The following is an 18,698-nucleotide window of genomic DNA, read 5'->3' as shown; positions in this document are numbered from 1 at the left end:
CCAGCAGCAGCCACACCGACTGCCCCATTCCCCACCACACTCGCCAGCCACCCCGGACACAGACCCGGGGAGCCAACCTCTCCTCCCTTATCCCAATTTCCCCCAACCCTGCCTCACAACCTGGACCCCCCTCCCTCCCCACACACCCTTCTGTCAACCGCTCCATCCACATCGGACTACAAAACATCCGCTCCCTCTGTAACAAGGCCCTGGTCATCAACGATCTCATCCTTGATGAGAACGTTGATATCATGGCCTTAACGGAAACCTGGCTCACCCCAGGCGACACCTTCCCCCTCACGGAGGCCACACCACCCGGCTACACCTCCCACCACATCCCTCGCCCCAACCGCCGCGGCGGTGGTGTTGCCCTTATCTCAAGGACACCACTTGCCCTATCCCCCTACTCCTCTGGCTCTTTCCCCTCTTTTGAGCACCTCACCCTCTCCCACCCCTCCTTCCTCTCACTTAAAATCCTCCTCCTCTACCGGCCCCCTAAAACCTCTCCCACCTTTATCTCTGATATCTCAACACTTCTTACATCTCTCTGCCTCTGCTCTGATCGCCTCATCATCCTGGGCGACTTTAACCTGCACTTCACCCCCTCCTGCTCCATCTCCTCAGACTTCTCTTCCCTGCTCTCCTCGCTCAACCTCTCCCTCCACATCAATTCCCCCACTCACAGTCACGGCCACCCACTCGACTTGGTGATCACCCGGGGCCTCAGTGTCTCGGATGTCACCATCACCGACAAGGCCGTCTCCAACCACCACTTCATCTCTTCACCACCTCCACCCCCCTCCCCACCTCCACCAGACCACCATCTTCTACCACCCCTGGAAGAAGTTACCCCCTCAATCCCTAACCTCTGCCTTGGAGTCCTCTGAACTCCTCTCCCTCTGGCCTTCAACCCTCACCGACCCCTCTTCTGCTCTCACCCTCCTCCACAACACCCTCTCCTCCACACTTGACACTCTTGCCCCATCACCTCCCGTACTGTCTCCTACTCTCGCTCCTCCCCCTGGTTCACCACCCACCTCCGCTCACTGAAGAGCCAGGTGCGGGCCGCTGAACGCACCTGGGTCAAATCTGGCCTAACGGTCCACCGACAAATCTGGCTGGACCTCCTCAAAATCTACCGCTCCACTCTAGCCTCGGCCAAATCGTCCTTCTACTCCAGGATAATCCTGGAGGCGAAGGACAACCCCAGGCTACTGTTCTCTACCACATCCCAACTCCTCCGTCCCCCCCACCACCCCGCGCAGGTCATCTCCTCCAACCTTCACTGCGAGGAGATGCTGGATTTCCTTGAATCCAAGATCAAGGGAATTCGCTCCGCGGTCACTTCCCCTCCAACATCCACCCACCACCCACCCCTTCCCTCCCACACTCCGACTCCTACCCATCCTCCCCTACACACCTTCGTACCCGTTTCCCCACCCTCTGTCACCAAACTCATCCTATCCCTGAAACCCACCACCTGCTCCCTTGACCCCATCCCCACTCCACTCCTTATCTCCCAGCTCCACCTCCTTGCCCCACATATCACAGACATCGTCAACCTGTCCCTCTCCTCTGGCTCTATTCCCATTCCCTTAAAAACTGCCACCATCACTCCCACCTTAAAAAAACCCTCCCTTGATGCGTCGCAGCTATCAAGCTACCGGCCCATCTCCAACCTCCCCTTCCTGTCCAAGGTCCTGGAACGAGTTGTCGCCTCCCAGCTGCGCTCTTTCCTCTCCAACCATTCACTATTCGAACCCCTTCAGTCGGGTTTCCGTGCTGCCCATAGCACAGAAACTGCCCTGGTCAAGGTCACCAATGACATCCTGACCATCTGTGACCAGGGCTCCCTCTGCCTCCTCGTCCTCCTCGACCTATCGGCAGCATTCGATACGGTCGACCACGCTATCCTCCTCCACCGCTTGTCCTCCCACCTAAACCTTCAAGGCCCTGTCCTTGAGTGGTTTAGGTCGTACCTCTCCCACCGTCTTCACTTTGTCTCCACAAATGGTTTTTCCTCCGGCCCCCGCACTGTCTTGTGCGGTGTCCCTCAGGGCTCTGTCCTCGGTCCCCTCCTCTTCACCCTCTATATGCTCCCCCTTGGTGACATCATCCGCAGACATGGGGTTAACTTCCACATGTATGCGGATGACACCCAACTCTACCTTTCCTCCTCTACCCTCAACTCCACGACCACCGATGTCCTGACAGCTGCCTGTCCGACATCGAGTCCTGGACGAGAGATAACTTTCTCCAGCTCAACGTGCGCAAAACTGAGGCCCTCCTGATTGGCTCACGTCAGCGCCTCCGCACCTCAGGCGCTGACAGCATCAGCATCCAAGGCTGCACTCTCCACCTCTCAAAGCCAGTCAGGAACCTCGGTTCTGTTCGACCCTGAGCTGTCCTTTCTCCCTCATATCCGCACCACAACTGGCACCGCCTTCCATCACCTCCGGAATGTCGCCAGACTACGGCACTACCTCACCCCTCACGCTGCTGAAACCCTGGTCCACGCCTTTATCACCTCAAGGCTGGACTATGGGAACTCTCTCCTCGCCGGCCTTCCCGGCACCTCCCTCCACAAGCTGCAGGTCATTCAGAACTCTGCAGCTCGTGTACTGTCCCGCACCAGGCTTCGCGACCACATCACTCCCACCCTCGCTCGCCTCCACTGGCTCCCCATCCCCAGAGGATCGAATTCAAGATCCTCACCCTCACCTACAAGGCCATTCACGGCCTTGCTCCCTCCTACCTCTCCGACCTACTATCCCCCTACCTACCTGCCCGTACCCTCCGTTCCTCTGGCTCCGGTCTGCTCCATATCCCCCGCCCCACCCGCCCTACCATCGGTGGCCGGGCCTTCAGCCTCTCAGCCCCGAGGCTCTGGAACTCTATCCCCCAGTGCCTTCGCCTTGCTTCCTCCCTTTCCTCCTTCAAGGCCGGTCTCAAGACCTTTCTCTTTGACCGTGCCTTCAGCTCCCCTCTCGACTCTCTACCCCCTCCTCGCTCCCTCCTTTCCCTCCCCTCACCCTGACCATTTCCCCCTTGCTCGGGTCCTGACCCAACTGTACAGCGCCTTGGGACGTCCTCCCGACGTGAAAGGCGCTCAATAAATGGAATCTTGTTGTTGTTGTTGGTGTATAGTAAACACTTAACAGAGTAACAGCTCCTTAACTAACCAAATAGATTCTGTTTTTGGACCGTCTAGCACATTGTCCCTTTCCAGGGCCGTAACTTTGTTTTTAATCAATATTGCCACCTTCCGCCTCCTTTTTTTCCCTTTCCTTATCCCTCCTAAATACATTATAGCCAGGAATATTCAGCTCCCATTCCTGCCCTTGTTTGAGCCAGGTCTCTGTTATTGCCACTACATCATAACCCCATGTGGCAACTTGATCCTGCAACTCACCAACCTTATTTGTCACACTCTGAGCATTTATGCATATGCACTCCAAGACCAACTGAGTCTGCTCTGCATTTCTCCCCCATCTAATTCCTCCTTTTTCTGGATTACTCCTTATTGCATTGCTACTCTATGTAACTTGTTTCTCCTCTCTGATGCTACATCCTGATTCCCTTTCCCCCTCGAAATTAGTTCAAACCCTTCTCCACAGCACAAGTTAACCTCCGTACGAGGACATTGGTCCCAACCCTGTTCAGGTGTAACCTATCCACCTTATACAGGTCCCACCTGCCCCAAAACTGATCCCAATGTTCCAGGAACCTAAAGCCCTCCTTTCTGCACCATTTCTGCAGCCATGCATTCATGTGTTTGATCCTGCTGTTTTAATACTCAGTTCCTTCCTCATGCTGCTCAAATACACTAGAAATAATAGTTAAATATTTTCAACAAACAATGCTGCACAGATGAAAATAGAATTTATGAAAGGAAATGTAATATGAATAAATATAAAAATAAAATTAGCCTAATGGCATCAAATGTACATACATTTTGCTAAAATTTCATTTGATAAATTTATATGCCCCAGCAATGACTACAGTTTAAGTAGCATTCTAAGAGTTTGAAAGATTATGTGAAATATACACAACCAAAAAGGAAGCTAGTTTGAGTAACTTGTCTGACAAAGTCAGAGCTGCAATACATGTTCTGTTTTCAAAGAATCAAAGTAGCCCTTGTTGAATACAATGAATGCAAACAATACCGAGAGACCCAAAACTAAAACAGCATTCCATTCTTCTCCAATTGAAGAGGTTAAATTCAGAACAAATCTGCTAGAAGAAACACTACTTCAGTAAGCGAGTTGTAAACTTAGGCTTCCTAGGAAGAGTGTGAAAGCAGAAAATGTTATTTGTTTCAAGAACAAATTAGACAGATTTCTGCTAGAAAATAAAATCTCGGGTTACAGTATATAGTTAGGGACACGACATGTCAAGCAACTGCCAGGATGGTGGAAAGCAAACTTGATGGACCTCAATCTTCTTTCTCCTAGCAAATTCTTATTTTCTTATGTTCTAACTGCTAGACTCCAATCAAATTTGAGGTCATAATTTTTTTNAAGCATATTCGAAAATACAGAAATGGATATTTTTCACCAGCATTTGTGACAAATAGAATTTGTGACAGTGGCAAATCATGTAAATATTCAACTCTTGTCCAAGTTAACTGGAATCCAATAGACAAACCTGTAGTTCATGCAGTCAGATGCAGAGCTGAATATTTCACTACTGAAATGTCCCTTGCTGCATGCTTTATATATTCACACCATCAATAGGAATCCAAACAAAGATTTAAATATTTGTTCGAATAAGCAAAGAGCTTGAAGCTGCAAGCATCAACCGGGAAGTGTTATGTTCTATACTGAGTCATGTGGACGATATATATTCCTTACATATTCAAATTCTGCCTTAATTTGCAATATGTATACACTGGTGCATTTTAACAAGTGAAGATTACAACAACAACTTGCATATAGTGCCCTTCATGCATGGTGTGTCCCGGAGTGCTTCAAATTACAGGATACTGTATAAATTTATAAAATGGTTTCATGTTTACAATGGCATAGAGACAGGATATAGAAATGGAAGATATAAGAGACTTGTGGTGAACGGCTGCTTTTCTGACTGGAGGGAAGTGTACAGTGGCGTTCCCCAGGGATCGGTATTAGAACCACTGCTCTTCTTAATATACATAAATGATCTGGACTTGGGTATAGCAAGTACCATTTCCAAGTTTGCAGATGACACAAAGTTAGGTAGAGTGGTAAACAGTGAGAAGGATAGTATCCAATTGCAGGAAGACATAGACAGAATGGTAAAATGGGCAGACACATGGCAGATGAGTTTCAATGTGGAGAAATGCGAAGTAATGCATTTTGGTAGAAAGAATGAGGGGAGGCAATATAATACAATACTAGGTAATACAATTGTAAGGGGGATAAAAGAACAGAGAGACCTGGGGGTGCAGGTAAATGAATCCTTGAAGGTGGCAGGACAGGTAGATAAAGCTGTAAAAAGGGCATATGGGATACTAGGCTTTATAAATAGGGGCTTAGAGTACAAGAGTCAGGAGGTTATGATTAACCTGTATAAAACACTGGTTAGGCCTTAGTTAAAATTCTGCGGCCAGTTCTGGGCACCGCACTATAGGAAGGATGTGAAGGCATTGGAAAGGGTGCAGAGGAGATTTACAAGGATGGTACCAGGAATGAGGGACCATGATTATGAGGAAAGGCTAGTGAGGTTAGCATTATTCTCATTGGAGCAGAGAAGGTTACGAGGAGACCAAAAAGGATTTTGAAAAGGTCTTCAAAATCATGAGGGGATTTGACAGGTTAGAAAGGGAAAAATTGTTTCCACTGGTGGATGTGTCGGTGACTCGAGGTACAGATTTAAAATAGTTTCAAAAAGAAGCAGAGGGGAGGTGAGAAGAATTTTTTTCACCCAGCAAGTTGTTTGAATCTGGAACACATTGCCTGAAAGGGTGGTCGAGGCTCATTTGATAACAACTTTTAAAAACGCGGTGGACAGGTATTTGAGGAAGATGGGTTTGCAGGGTTATGGGGAAAGGGCTGGGAAGTGCGATTGACATTACATTGCTCTTTTCAAAGAGCCGGCACAGACTCGATGGGCCGAATGGCCTCTTTTTGCGCTGTACGATTCTATGATTCTATGATATGACTCTTTTCTAGAATCAGAGAATCTTACAGCACAGAAGGAGGCCATTTGGCCCATTGTGCCTGCTCTTTGAAAGAGCTACCAATTAGTCCCACTACCCGCTCTTACCCCATAGCCCTACCTTTTTTTTCCTTATTAAGTACCTATCTAATTCCTATATTAGATATAGTGGAGTCCTGTAGCTCAGTGGTTAGAGCACTCGCTTTGCAAGCGAGAGACCTGAGTTCAATTCCAGGCAGGGCGAAACCTTGGGCAAGTTTCCTTACTCCACACGCCTAATAATAATCCCTCCAAAACCAAAAACAATAATAAATTGGTCATTTTCAATCCACGACTGTTTGTGGGACATTGCTGTGCGCAATTGGCTGCCGCGTTCGTCCACAAATATACAGTCAATTCACTTTACAGTGCGTTCTGTGAAGCGCTTTGGGACGTCCTCCCGACGTGAAAAGCGCTATATCAAATGCAAGGATTATTATTATTATATTATTATTATTAATTCATTTTTGAAAGCTATTATTGAATCTGCTTCCACCACCCTTTCAGGCAGAGCATTCCAGCCCCACAACAACTCTCTGGGTGAAAAAAATCTTCTCTTCTCCCCTCTTGTTCTTTTGCCAATTATCTTAAATTTGTTCCCTCTGGTTACCGACCCACCTGCCAGAGGAAACAGTTTCTTCCTATCTCCTCTATCAAAACCCCTGATAATTTTGAACATCTCTATTAAATCTCACCTTAACCTTCTCTGCTCTAAGGAGAATATTCACAGCCTCTCTAGTCTCTCCACATAATTGAAATCCCTCATCTCTGGTATCATTCTTTTGAATCTTCTCTACACCCTCTCCAAAGGACCTGACATCCTTTCTAAAGTGGGGTGCCCAGAATTAGACACAATACTCCAGCTGAGACTTAAACAGCGATTTGTAAAGGTTCAACATAACTTCCTTGCTCTTATACTCTTTGCCTTTTTTAACCGCTTTGTTAATTTGTCCTGCCACCTTCAAAGATTTGTGTATCCCCTTTAAAATTGTACCATTTACTATATATTTTCCCAGAAACTCTGGAACTCTCTCCTTCAATTCCCACGCCTTGCCCCATCCTCCTCACTATCAAATCCCACCTCAAAACCTTCCTTTTTGATCATGCTTTGATCACCGCTCCCTCTCCCCCCTGGCTTGGGGTCAAACTCTGCCACTGTCAGACACTCCAGGACGCCCGAGTGAAGGGCACTATATAAATAATAATAATGCTTACATTTGAAATAACACCTTATCACATCTTCGAGACGTCTCAAAGCACTTCACAGAATATACTGTAAAGTGAATTGACTGGATATTTTGAGGGGGGAAAACGTGGCAGCCAATTGAGTAACCAAATAATTATTATTTTATTTTTTACATTTATTTTGAAGGGATTATTACCCCCAGAAATGTGATCCGCCAATAGACTAACAAGCAGGTTCCTACGTACTGCTAGGTAAACAGAGGCATGTGGAGTAAGGAAACTTGCCCAACGTTTTGCCCTGCCGGGAATTGAACTCAGGTCCTCTCACTTGCTAGGTGAGTGCTCTAACCACTGAGCTACAGGACTCCAGTGCAAGTTCTTGTTTTTTGCTTCTCCTCATTCCTCTTCCCAAAGTACATTACTTCACATTTCTCTGTATTAAATTCCATTTGACATGTGTCTGTCCATTTCAACAGCCTGTCTATGTCCTCCTCCAGTCTGTTACTATCCTCCTCACCATTTACTACATTTGCAAGCATTGTGTCAATTGCGAACTTTGAAATGATGCTCCTTATACCCAGGACATCAGTATATATTAAAAAGAGCAGTGGTCCAAATACTGATTCTTTGGGGACACCACTGTATACCTCCCTCCAGTCTGAAAAACAACAGTTCATCATTACCCTCTGCTTTTTGTCTCCCAGCCAATTTTATATCCATGCTGCGACTGTTCCCATGAGCTTCAATTTTGCTAACAAGTCTTTTATGTGGTACTTTATCAAACGCCTTTAGAAAGCCCATATACACATCAACTGCATTACCATCATCAACCCTCTCCGTTATTTCAGCAAAGAATGATTTACCTTTAACAAATCCTTGTTGTCTGTCCTTTATTAATGCATGTTTTTCAAAGTGAAAATTAATTTTGTCCTGGATAATGGTCTCTGTTAAGTTTCCCTACCATTGACGTTAGGCTGACTGGTCTGTAATTATCAGATTTATCCCTCTCCCCTTTTTTGAACAGGGGTGGGACATTCTCAACCCTCCAGTCCTCTGGCATCACTCCCATATCCAAGGATTGAAAGATTGTGGTCAGAGCCTCCGCTATTTCCACCTTTACTTCCCTCAGCAACCTAGAATGCATCCCATCCGAATCAGGTGACTTTTCTACTTTGAGCGCTACTAACCTTTTTGTATTGATTTTTATCTTATCCAATTTGTCTGGCCCCTCCTTCTTTACTGTGTCATTAGCAGCATCCTCTTCCTTTATGACGCAAAGTAATCATTCAGTACCTCAGCCTCCAGAAAAAGCTTTCCATTTAGGGTCCTAATCGGCCCCACCTTTCCTTTGACCATCCTTTTACTCTTAATATGTTTATAAAAGACCTTAGTGTTCCTTTTATGTTACCAGCTAATCTTTTCACTTGCACTCTCTTTGCCTCTTATTCCCTTCTTCAGTTCTCCTTTGTTATCTTCATTTCCGCTATTTCTCCTCTTTCCTCCCTCCTCAATCAAAAGATATCCCAGTCGAAAACATCACTTCCTAACATGTCACATACAAACCCAGAAGGTTTTAGTTTTGATTTGCAATGAATATGGAGTTATCTAATCTCAGCAGGGGAAAAATAGCAGACAGGATTCCTCTGGCTCTAGTGACACCTGCTGTGAAGTGGATGTTTGGATATCAGATAGTGTAAGGTCAGTGTCAAATGAGATGCCAATTACAGCCAAATAATCTCACAGAATCATATTCTACTGGCTAGAGTGAAAAAATAAGCACAACTCTCTGTTAAAACTGTCAATTGGGCCCAAAACAATCTTGCAACAGAAATAAATTATACCTGTATAACTTATAAAGCTGCTAAATACCTTGTGACAGGAAGAAAGCTGAGACCCCCCTAATCATCAGACTATCAAACAAAAGGACTGTCAGCACTGATTAAATTACCCTTTGTAGTAGATTCATAAAGGATCATTATACATTTTTCACATTAAAAAGGTTCACATTACACCTTTCTCAAATTGTCCTGCTGCGATATTTCCCACTAATCCACGGGGCTATATTTCATAAGTATAGTAAACCTAGTGACTTGTTGGTCAAGGGTAGTTTTGTTTTGTGAATTTGCACCCAGTGGGAATTTGGTTGAGGCTGACTAAACACGTTTGATATACTGCATAATCTTATAGCTGGAAGGAGATACTTTAACCTGCTAAGCTTGAACTGAACTATTTGCCAAAGGTGAAATGGCAGTCTACAAAGTACAGTGTAGAAAAACTACTCTACCTCATATCCCATGAAGAATCTCAGTATACAGAACTTCTGGTAAATTTTGTATTCTATAACAGAAGAATTTTTTTTTAAAAACATTTAAAAATCAAAAGATTAACAATTGGCTCTAAAGTAAAACGTGGGACACAATGACTATTTCTGCTGTAAATTCAGCTGCACTTGAAGATCTAGTAACAAATGATGTCCTCTCTCTCTCTCTGTAATCAACCTCTGCCTCCTCGTTCTCCTGAACCTCTCTGTTGTGTTCGACACAGTGGGTCACACCATTCTCCACAATGGCTCTCCTCCCTCATCCACCTTAGTGGGATCGCACTTGCGTGGTTCGAGTCCTACTAACAAACGAACAATACATCTCAGCAAATGTTTTTTCCTCCCGCCTGGTCACGTGCTGGGTATCCCAAGGCTACATCTTTTGACCCCTTCTTTTCCTTATCTACTTACTCCCCCTCAGCGATTTCATTCACAGACACGGGGTCAACTTCCACATGTATGCGGATGACACCCAAATCTACTTTCCTTCTCCAGCTGCGACTCCCAGTCCGCTGATGTCCTGTCAGCTTGTTTGACGGACATGAAGGCTTGGATGAGCGCGAATTTCCTGCAGCTGAATGTCGGCAAGACGGAAGCCGTATTCTTTGGCTCCTGTCAACATCTTCTCTTCTATGGATCTAAACTCCTCAAACTCCCCGGGCCCCCCCTCAGACTTACCGAACCGGTGCGTAACTTAGGCGTCAGATTCAATCCCCAGCTTTCCTTTCTACCCCACATCCTTTCCCTGACCAGGACCGCTTTTTTCCACCTTGTCACATTGACCACCTCCATCCGCACCTCACAATCAACGCAGCCGAAACACTCGTTCACGCCTTCATCACTTCCCAGCTGGACTATTCAAATACCCTCCTCGCTGGTCTCCCCAACTCCACCAGAACACAGAATCCAATTAATCCAAAACTCGTCCACCCGGATACTCACCCGCACAAAACTCCGTACCCCCATCACACTAGTTCTTGCCAGACTCCACTGGTTCTCAATTATTGAACAGAAGCAATTTCAAAATCCTCTCACTCATTTTCAAATCCCTTCATGCCCTCATACTTTCCTACCTATTCGATCTGCTTACCTTCCACTCCACCACCCGCTGCCTCTGCTCACTCCTCCACCATTGGTGGCCGTGCCTTCAGCCACTATGTTCCAAAACTCTGGAACTCTCTTCCTCAAATCCTCCACCTTCCCCCCCTCCCTCTCCACTTTCAAAACATGCCGAAATGCCTTCCTTTTTGATCGTGCTTACGGCACCTCCCCCCTCCCTCTCCCGCCTGGCTCTTTGTCAGACTCCTCCACTGTCAAGCGCTCTGGGAAGCTACCTCGCGTGAAAGGCACTCTATAAATGCAAGTTGTTGTTGTTGTAATTAAAATATTTCAGAATGCCAGGCTGTATTTTAAGAATTCCATGAAGATCACTAAAGTGGAACTGCTTATTCCTAAAATTGGTACATTATGCAATAATACACCTTGCATTTCACCTTTCACATCAGGAGGATGTCTCAGGGAGACTCGTGTGAAAATCGCTATTCTCAGGCACCTCAAATCTCAGGTGCGCTCTGCCAAATGCACTTGGTGCAAATCCAATTTGGATGGCAGCCAATTTGCGTACATCAATATCACACAAACAGTCATGACGTGAATGACCAATTTTATCTGAGGGATTGTTGGCCAGGACACTGGGAAAACGTCTCTTCTCAAGGAATGAGTCCAACGCTGCTCTGAACATAGATAAAGCAGCACTTGCAAAATTGCAGACCCTGAACCTTGAATACCTACAATGCAAACACCCAAAATAGATCCCAGTTTAATCTTCAATGGTGTTTCTTTGATACTTGGAAACAAATGCTAAAAAAAAANTCAATGGGGGACTTTGGCATTAAACTTAGGCCATTATTTACACTGCATCAATATTAATGACATGGCAAACATGAAGCTTGCTTCTTTTGCATTGGTCTGCCACAGTTATTAAAACTTTCTATCAATGTCTGTTTTGATTTTAAATGTGCAAACATTATTAAATACAACTAAAAGGGGAACCCCACAAAACCTTCCACAAAGCTTCTTTTATAAAACTGTATTCATATTTTGTTTTCCCTCTCCAACCATCTACATCGGTGTCCACAAAGCTTTCTCATGTCTGATAAGACAAATGGTCCAGATGCCATACATCTCTACGGCCACCAATGTCACCTCGTGTCTGGTGGCGGTTTTGCTGGAAACAGGTATTACCAGCACGCTCTAGGAGCTGACAAGTTTCATCATAACTGAAGCTAACGGAGTTGAGCAACAGATTATGCAGTTACTATTCCATTAGACGCCGAGGGAAAAAACAATGTCGGTCTGCAGACTAGTTCTCCAATATTGCGGGTTTTAGGATGTACATTTGTATTTATGGAGTGCCCTGTACAGGAAAAAAAATGAGAACTTCCTCCAAACTTCCCAAAGCCCTAACACATAAGCCGCAGTATCTTTTTTCAACTATTGATGAATTTTTGCTTCAAAGAACATTTTCTAAAATACCAAGGTCAAAGAAAATTTTTAAATAATGAAAAAAGACAAAGGCTATATAAAACACAGATGCATCGTGGCAGTGAAGCAATTCTCTCCAAAGAGTTGGACATCGTTGGAAAGGGGTCTCTTTGGATAGTTCTTGTGCACCTCTAGTGGCCATCTGTAGATTGCCATTGGCACAAGACTGAAACAAGATGCATAGAATTCGAGTGGGATGGGAGGAAGCTTAATTTAAACTCAAACAAGAACATATAAAAACTACTACTAATAAGGCTCTTTAAAATTATAGGCCAATTCTTCCCCGAACATACTTTGACATCTCCACACTTCTATCGACCCTCTGCCTCTGTTCTGAAAGCCTCCTCATCTCAGGCGACTTCAACCTCCACTTCACCCTATCTTGCTCTACGTCTGATGACTTCTTGTCCCTCCTCTCCTCTCACAACCTTTTTCTGCACATCAACTCTGCCAACCACGCCCATGGCCACCTGCTTGATCTGGTGATTACCCAGGGCCTCAGCATATCGGACTTAACTATCAAAGCCATCTCGGACCACTACGTCATCTTCCTTTACTCCTCCATTCTCTGCCACCTCCATATCTTAACACCCCGGGAATAAAATCTCCCTTCACTCCCTCTCCACTGCCCAAAATCATCTGAACTGCTGCCCCTCTGGGATTCCTCCTGCCACGAACGCACCTGGTTCAAATCCAGTAGAATCTACTCTACTTCAAGATAATCTTGGGGGCCTTCTCCATCACAAACCGAATCCTCCAGCCATCCTCTCCCAGCTTGCTCATTCTAGAGGATCCGCTCGGCTCCCTCTGCCCTCTCTACTGCTAGGCCTCTTCCAACTTTCCCTCACACCCCATCCCCACCTCCCTCTCACACTCCAGCCGCTCCACCCACACCTTCAAACCTCTTCCACTTTTATCTCACCTTCATCATGACTAAAATAAACCAGCTCCCTTAAACCCATCCCTACTTCTTTCCTTACCTCCCAGCTCCATCTAGTTGCCTCTCTATTAACAGATATCATCAACCTCTCCTTGTCCACTGGCACCATTTCCACCCCCTTAAAAACAGCCATCATCACCTCCATTCTCAAAACCGTCCCTGGACCCATTTCTCCTCTGCAACTACCTTTGGTTATGGAAAGAGTTGTCGCTACCCAGCTTCACTCCTTCCTCTCCTGCCACTCCCTCTACGAACCACTCCAATCCGGTTTCCGCACTGGCCACAGTACAGAAACATCCTTGGTCAAAGTTACAAATAATATTTTGTCCATCTGTTACCAGGGCTTCTTTTGTCTCCTCGAGTTCCTTGACCTCTAGTTAGCAAAATTGAAACCCATGGGATAAAAAGGACAATGGCAGCATGGATACAAAATTGGCTGGGAAGCAGAGGGTAGTGGTGAATGGTTCTTTTTCAGGCTGGCTGGAAGTATACAGTGGTGTCCCCCAGAGTTCGGTATTAAGTCCACGCCTCTTTTTAATATATGTGAATGACTTGGACTTCAGTATAAAGAGCAAAATTTTAAAATTTGCAGATGTCACAAAAATTGGAAACGTGGTAAACAGTGAGGAGGATGGTAGCAGACTGCAGGAGGACATAGACATGGGCAGGCACGTGGCAGATGAAGCTTAATGTAAAGAAGTGTGAGGTGATGCATTCTGGGGGGAAGAATGAGGAGAGGCAATATACAATATATGGTACAGTTATAAAGGCATTACAGGAGCAGAGAGACCTAGGGGTTCACATGCATAGATCTCTGAAGGTGGCAGAAAGCTGTTCAAAAAGCATATGGGATCCTTGACTTTATAAATAGAGGCATAGAGTACAAAAGCGAGGAAGTTCTACTAAACCTTTATAAGGCATTAGTTAGGCCTCGGCAAGAGTATTGTGTCCAATTCTGGGCACCACACTTTAGGAAGAATATGAAGGCCTTGGAGAGGGTGCAGAGGAGATTTACCAGAATGGCACCAGGGGTGAGGGACTTTAGTTATGTGGAGAGACAAGATAGGCTGGAACCATTCTCCTTAGAGCAGAGAAGGTTAAAGGGAGATTCAATGGAGGTATTCAAAATTTTTGGTTTTGGTAAGAGTAGATAGGGAGAAACTGTTTCCACTGGCCAGTGGGCCAGTAACCATGGGACATGGATTCAAAATAATTGTCAAAAGAACCAAAAGGGAGATGAGGAGAAATATTTTTACACAGAGAGTTGTGCACTCCCTAAAAGGGTGGTGGAAACAGATTCAATAATAATTTTCAGAAGGGAATTAGATAGGTATTTAAAAAAGAAAAAATTGCAGGTGTATGGGGAAAGAGTGGGGGAGTGGGACTGATTGGGTAGCTCTTCCAAATAAGAATATTTCAGGCATATAATAATAATAATAATCCTTGCATTTGATATAGCGCTTTTCACGTCGGGAGGACGTCCCAAAGCGCTTCACAGAACACACTGTAAAGTGAATTGACTGTATATTTGTGGGCGAACGCGGCAGCCAATTGCGCACAGCAATGTCCCACAAACCGTCGTAGATTGAAAATGACCAATTTATTATTGTTTTTGGTTTTGGAGGGATTATTATTAGGCATGTGGAGTAAGGAAACTTGCTCAAGGGTTCGCCCTGCCTGGAATTGAACTCAGGTCTCTCACTTGCAAAGCGAGTGCTCTAACCGCTGAGCTACAGAACTCCACAATATTCAGAAAATCAAGACATTTCTGTGGAACATCAGATTCATATAATACAATCTATATAGAAACTTTCATTTCAAGAGGACATTTCAAAGCACTTTACACAGTTTACAGGGGAGACTTGACAAATATAATGTTGGGGATTAAATTGCTGGTTTCAGCGATCATTAAGTTTAATATTTGCGGCTTATTTTTGTTTAGCAACTTCAAGTAAAATATCAATTCAATACAGAAAGGACTGGTACATACCCATGCTGCGGTTGCTGAGGTACTGGCGTACACTGACATTTCCCAGTTGGTTTGGTAATACCTGGTTTATCTGAAGATACACTGCTGCATCCTCTCCCTTCACATCAATCCCACAGTTAATACCAAATGCTTTGAAAACCATCACAGAAACCTGTCACAAAGATAAAATAGTTTTGAAATATGCTTTTTGTAAACAAAAATAATTTTTTTGTGATCATGAAGGTCACTACTGAGAAACAGAATACTTGGCAACCAGCGTCAGCATCAAGCATTCCCAAATTAGATATAGAATGGAGTAGGTACAGAGTAAAGCTCCCTCTATTCTGCTGCAAAAATGCAAACCCCTCCATCTGTAAAACAGTATTACCTAGAATATACAGCACCGAAACAGGCCATTCTGCCCAACTGGTCTATGCCGGCGTTTATGCTCCACATGAGTCTCCTCCTACCCTTCCTCAACTAAACATATCAGGAGTATGAACTTTATTTCTTTTCCTCATATCTACAACCTTGGAGTGAAAATAATTTAGTGCTAATTATGTTGGCAATGTGTGGTATTCCATGCTATGAACTGATGCCCAGCAGGAACCAGCTAAAATTTCTCCATTTCATTTCCTATAAAGTCCAAAGCTAGTAGGGAGATAATAGATTTATCCCACCACTCAATGATGAGACTTTGAGGGACTCTGAGGGAAATGGCCACCAGTCCAATTATGTAATGGGTTGAACTAGTGGTCGATCTTGTGATAGGCAATCAACATCCTGAACAATAATTCTACTGATGTTCAACTGAATATTTAAATGGTATAAATAGAGAAATAATGTGTTCACTTTTGTACATGCTCATATAAATTAAGTCATAGACCAATTCAACAATACAATGTGAGATTTGCACCATCTAGAGAAGGCAGTGCTATGACCTTCCTCGTCTGACTTACTAACTGTGACAATTCAGTGGGCACAGAAATTTCACAGCAACATCAATTAATAGCTTGATAAGAAAGCAATGGACAGAAGATGTAAAGCGCAGGAGATTGTGTTTTTATTGGCCAGTTTTCTGCTGCCTTTCTTTGTTGCTCCTCCCCTGAAGGCACTGACTCCCCCTATTAAGGTATGGTTCAACGGTCCTCTCTGTGACCTCCAAACTTCACCACGCAGCTACTCTTCAAAAGTAAAACTAGGGATTTGGTGTCAGCAGGACAGTGAACCATAAAAAGCATCACAGCTGAAGTTGATCTTGTTCTCAATCTAACAACAACAAAAGTACACTTTCCTAAAAGGTCCATGATTAGCATTAATGACCAGAAATCCTGACTGATTTTGTCCTTCTGTTTGTGGTCCTGACACAAGTTGTATTGTCCCAAAAGGACAGTTTAATGTTCTGTTCTACTCATATATTGAATTGAGGCAAATGCAGAGGGCTAGAGGCAGTTTGCCTCCTTGGCTTCTTGGTTGGAGGGAGAGAGAGCAAACTAAGAGAAACTTACTAACTAATTGAGACAGAAAAAATAGTCCTGGCTTTAAATAATACAAGGTTGGATGGTCGGGGAAGTGCTTATTCAAGTTTATCTTCAATGTCACCCATCAATTCATATTAGCATTAGGAATGGTTGAAATAATGATTGAAAACCAGAAAAAAAAGGTTCAAATTTACAGGATTTCTTGACAAGGAATCCAGTTAGAATTTCCATTGAGACCAGGAACTCCACTCAATGTAGATCATAGAATTATACAGCATGATATGGCATGTAAACAAGCCATTCAGTTCAACGAGTCCATGCTTATATCTTGCGCTTATATGCTACACAAGCTTCCCTCCTATGCCTCACTATTTCCTTCTCCCTCGTGTATATATCAAGTTTCCTCTTAAATGCATTGATGTTTTTTTACTTCAAACACTATTTCTGTCAGTGAGTTCCACTTCCGGCAGTGAGTTCTACAAACACATTGCTGTATAATATGAGTACAAAGTCCCAATGTGGTTTAAATTACAATATTCTGACTCAAGAGGAATATTGAGACAGATCTGACACAATATCATTTAAATACAAGCAGAATTATCATCTTAAAAATGTTACAGCAACTGAGTGCCACTAATGTTTTACCAAATCTCCAGAGGATTCTTCCACACTCTGAGAAGCAGCACTACAGATATCTGGCGATACTCTGCCATAATCCTCGGTTCCATGTGCTCCATGAGCACTCTCTGCTGGACTCTGGTCAAAGGTTTCTTCTTTAAGACTAATGACTGAGTTATCATCAACACTGCCATCTGAGAGAACATGAACACAATCGTCGATTCAGTGAAGCAGAACAAGCATTACTGAAGATTTTTTTTAAACAGTGAAGGATAATTTAAACAGCAGCCTTATTTCCAAGTCTCTGGGCACAAGCTGACTACAAATGATGAATGATATAAAACCAGAAAATAAGAATGGAAAAATTAGTCTTATATTAGGATTACATACAATTCAATATGTGTGTAAACAAGCATTTTCCTCCCCTCTTTTAATACAAAAAAAGCGGCATGCCACATTTCTGCCCACAACATCTCATCTGAAGGACAGCACCTCAGACAATGGAACACATCCCCAGCACCAAATTTACTGTATAAATGTTTATTCTTATACAGCTTCTGCAATTTTTTAAAAAACATTTTTAGATTAATAGACATTTAAGATAATATTGCAATTTAATTTAGAACCCTTTTCAACATATTAATGTGCTATGTAATATATTCTACAACAACAACAAGATTACGTTTGCATAGCGCTTTTCACGTCGGGAGGACGTCCCAAGGCGCTGAATTAGCTAAACACGAAATAAGAAAAGCTTGGAAAGAATCCCAATCAAGGGATTTGGAGAATCTTATTGATCTTGAGACATTAAATCTCTAAATGGTATTAACAAGACAAAACTAAATGATATTGTGGGAAATAACTCAGAGTATGTTATTTATCATATATATACTATTATTATATTTGCTTTTGGATTCTTAACAGAGTTCACACTTGCAGGGCTATAATGTTATTCTAGTATGTCTATTCATACAGTAATTGATTATTAAGAATTTATATGACAAAGGTAGACTGCATTCTATTATCCATGCTGCCTTCACAGCCATAACAATTATTTTTCATATTCTATAATCAGCTAAAACCATAGGTTTCCTGCAACAATACAAATATTGCATTGAAACAAATGTCTAGTTCTTGTACTGTGAAATTCAGTTAATTGAATATCAGATAATTGATTAGTTTGGTTTATTTTATAGAATTCAGGAATCCCAAACCATTTGCATACCATTTGCATCTAAGAATATAGACTGGTTAACTGACTACCGGACATATGAATAATTTGATTCATTGAATAATTTTTCCTGTGATAATTCATATAAAAAACAATTAATGTGAGTCTAGATAAACGCATAGGCCCAAATCACTACCTTCTACAGTACAGTGCAAATGTCGTCGCCATCCTCTCCTCCTTCACCCCTCCCCTCGCCTCACTTCTCAGAGAGGTTGCTGGTGATTGTTTGGTTA

At 43.7% G+C, this 18,698-nt stretch overlaps 1 protein-coding gene and 1 non-coding gene across 2 annotated transcripts in view; both read right to left on the bottom strand.

The window, feature by feature from the left end:
* uhrf1bp1l (UHRF1 binding protein 1-like) overlaps positions 1 to 18,698 on the bottom strand; it is a 119,960-nt gene that overhangs the window by 19,720 nt on the left and 81,542 nt on the right. Inside the window, exons 16-17 of the mRNA XM_007907722.2 lie at positions 17,262 to 17,428; positions 15,157 to 15,307 (exon numbers count right to left, since the gene is read on the bottom strand). Of these exons, the coding sequence (XP_007905913.1) occupies positions 15,157 to 15,307; positions 17,262 to 17,428 (318 nt within the window). The remainder of the gene's footprint in view (positions 1 to 15,156; positions 15,308 to 17,261; positions 17,429 to 18,698) is intronic.
* trnaa-agc lies at positions 7,656 to 7,728 on the bottom strand. Its single transcript has one exon. It is a non-coding gene; the product is annotated as a tRNA-Ala (tRNA).

Source organism: Callorhinchus milii, unplaced genomic scaffold (genome assembly GCF_018977255.1).
Source record: "Callorhinchus milii isolate IMCB2004 unplaced genomic scaffold, IMCB_Cmil_1.0 Scaffold5, whole genome shotgun sequence".
NCBI classification, from domain to species: domain Eukaryota; kingdom Metazoa; phylum Chordata; class Chondrichthyes; order Chimaeriformes; family Callorhinchidae; genus Callorhinchus; species Callorhinchus milii.
The sequence above is the reverse complement of the archived record's forward strand: the minus strand, read 5'-3'. Positions and strand labels throughout refer to the sequence as shown.